At 43.2% G+C, this 694-nt stretch overlaps 1 protein-coding gene across 1 annotated transcript in view; it reads left to right on the top strand.

Annotated features, from left to right (window-relative positions):
• The first annotated feature begins 559 nt into the window (after positions 1-559).
• CDCA2 (cell division cycle associated 2) overlaps positions 560-694 on the top strand; it is a 7,923-nt gene continuing 7,788 nt past the window's right edge. The window contains exon 1 of the mRNA XM_009867150.1: positions 560-677. Within this exon, the coding sequence (XP_009865452.1) occupies positions 560-677 (118 nt within the window). The remainder of the gene's footprint in view (positions 678-694) is intronic.

The raw sequence follows: 694 nt of genomic DNA, 5'->3' as shown, positions 1-694 counted from the left end.
GAGATTGGGCTTAAAAAGAGAAAAAAACCTTGCGCGCGCTGTGTTTAATGGCTGAGTTTGCGTTAATGCCAAAGAGAGGGAAACGCGTGTGTTTGGGGGAGCAAAGCTTCAGGCTGACGTTGTTGGATTCTACGTGCTTAACTTTAAATCCAAAATGCTAAACGCGAAAGGTGGCTTAAACTTTCCAGTTTGTGTTGAGCTGCTGCTACTTGCTGCAACACCTGTAGGAATCGTGCCTCACGTATTTCATAGAAGTTCAAGTCTGAGGAGTGCGAAAGCACAGCCTTGTATTTCCTTGCTCCTGAAACACTTCTGCTGTAGATTTAAGTTGCTTAAGTTGTTTTATTTTATGGTCCCTTCCGTGTAGCCACTTATCCTGGAGATAGGACCCACCACGTCGTTAAACACTGTTCCAGGATAAAAGGAGATCCTGTAGGAGTTTGAGGATGGTGGCAAACTCTTGCTTTTCCCAAATACCTTAAAATCTCTTCTTCTTTTTGACAGGTGACTAATTACAGGAGAGCAAAGACTGATGAGACGTTTCTTATAATCACTAACGATGCGCAGGCGATCTAAGACTATAAATGCCCCACTGGAAGTTAAAGAAAATGAGAGTAGATACCCTGAAGAGAAGGAAGAGGCGTCTTTCCCTGATCTGACAAAAGACCAGAAGATTTGTGAAGGAGACAAATCG

Source organism: Apaloderma vittatum, unplaced genomic scaffold (genome assembly GCF_000703405.1).
Source record: "Apaloderma vittatum isolate BGI_N311 unplaced genomic scaffold, ASM70340v1 scaffold16713, whole genome shotgun sequence".
NCBI classification, from domain to species: Eukaryota; Metazoa; Chordata; class Aves; order Trogoniformes; family Trogonidae; genus Apaloderma; species Apaloderma vittatum.
Note: the sequence above shows the minus strand (reverse complement) of the source record. Positions and strands in the feature narration are given on the sequence as shown.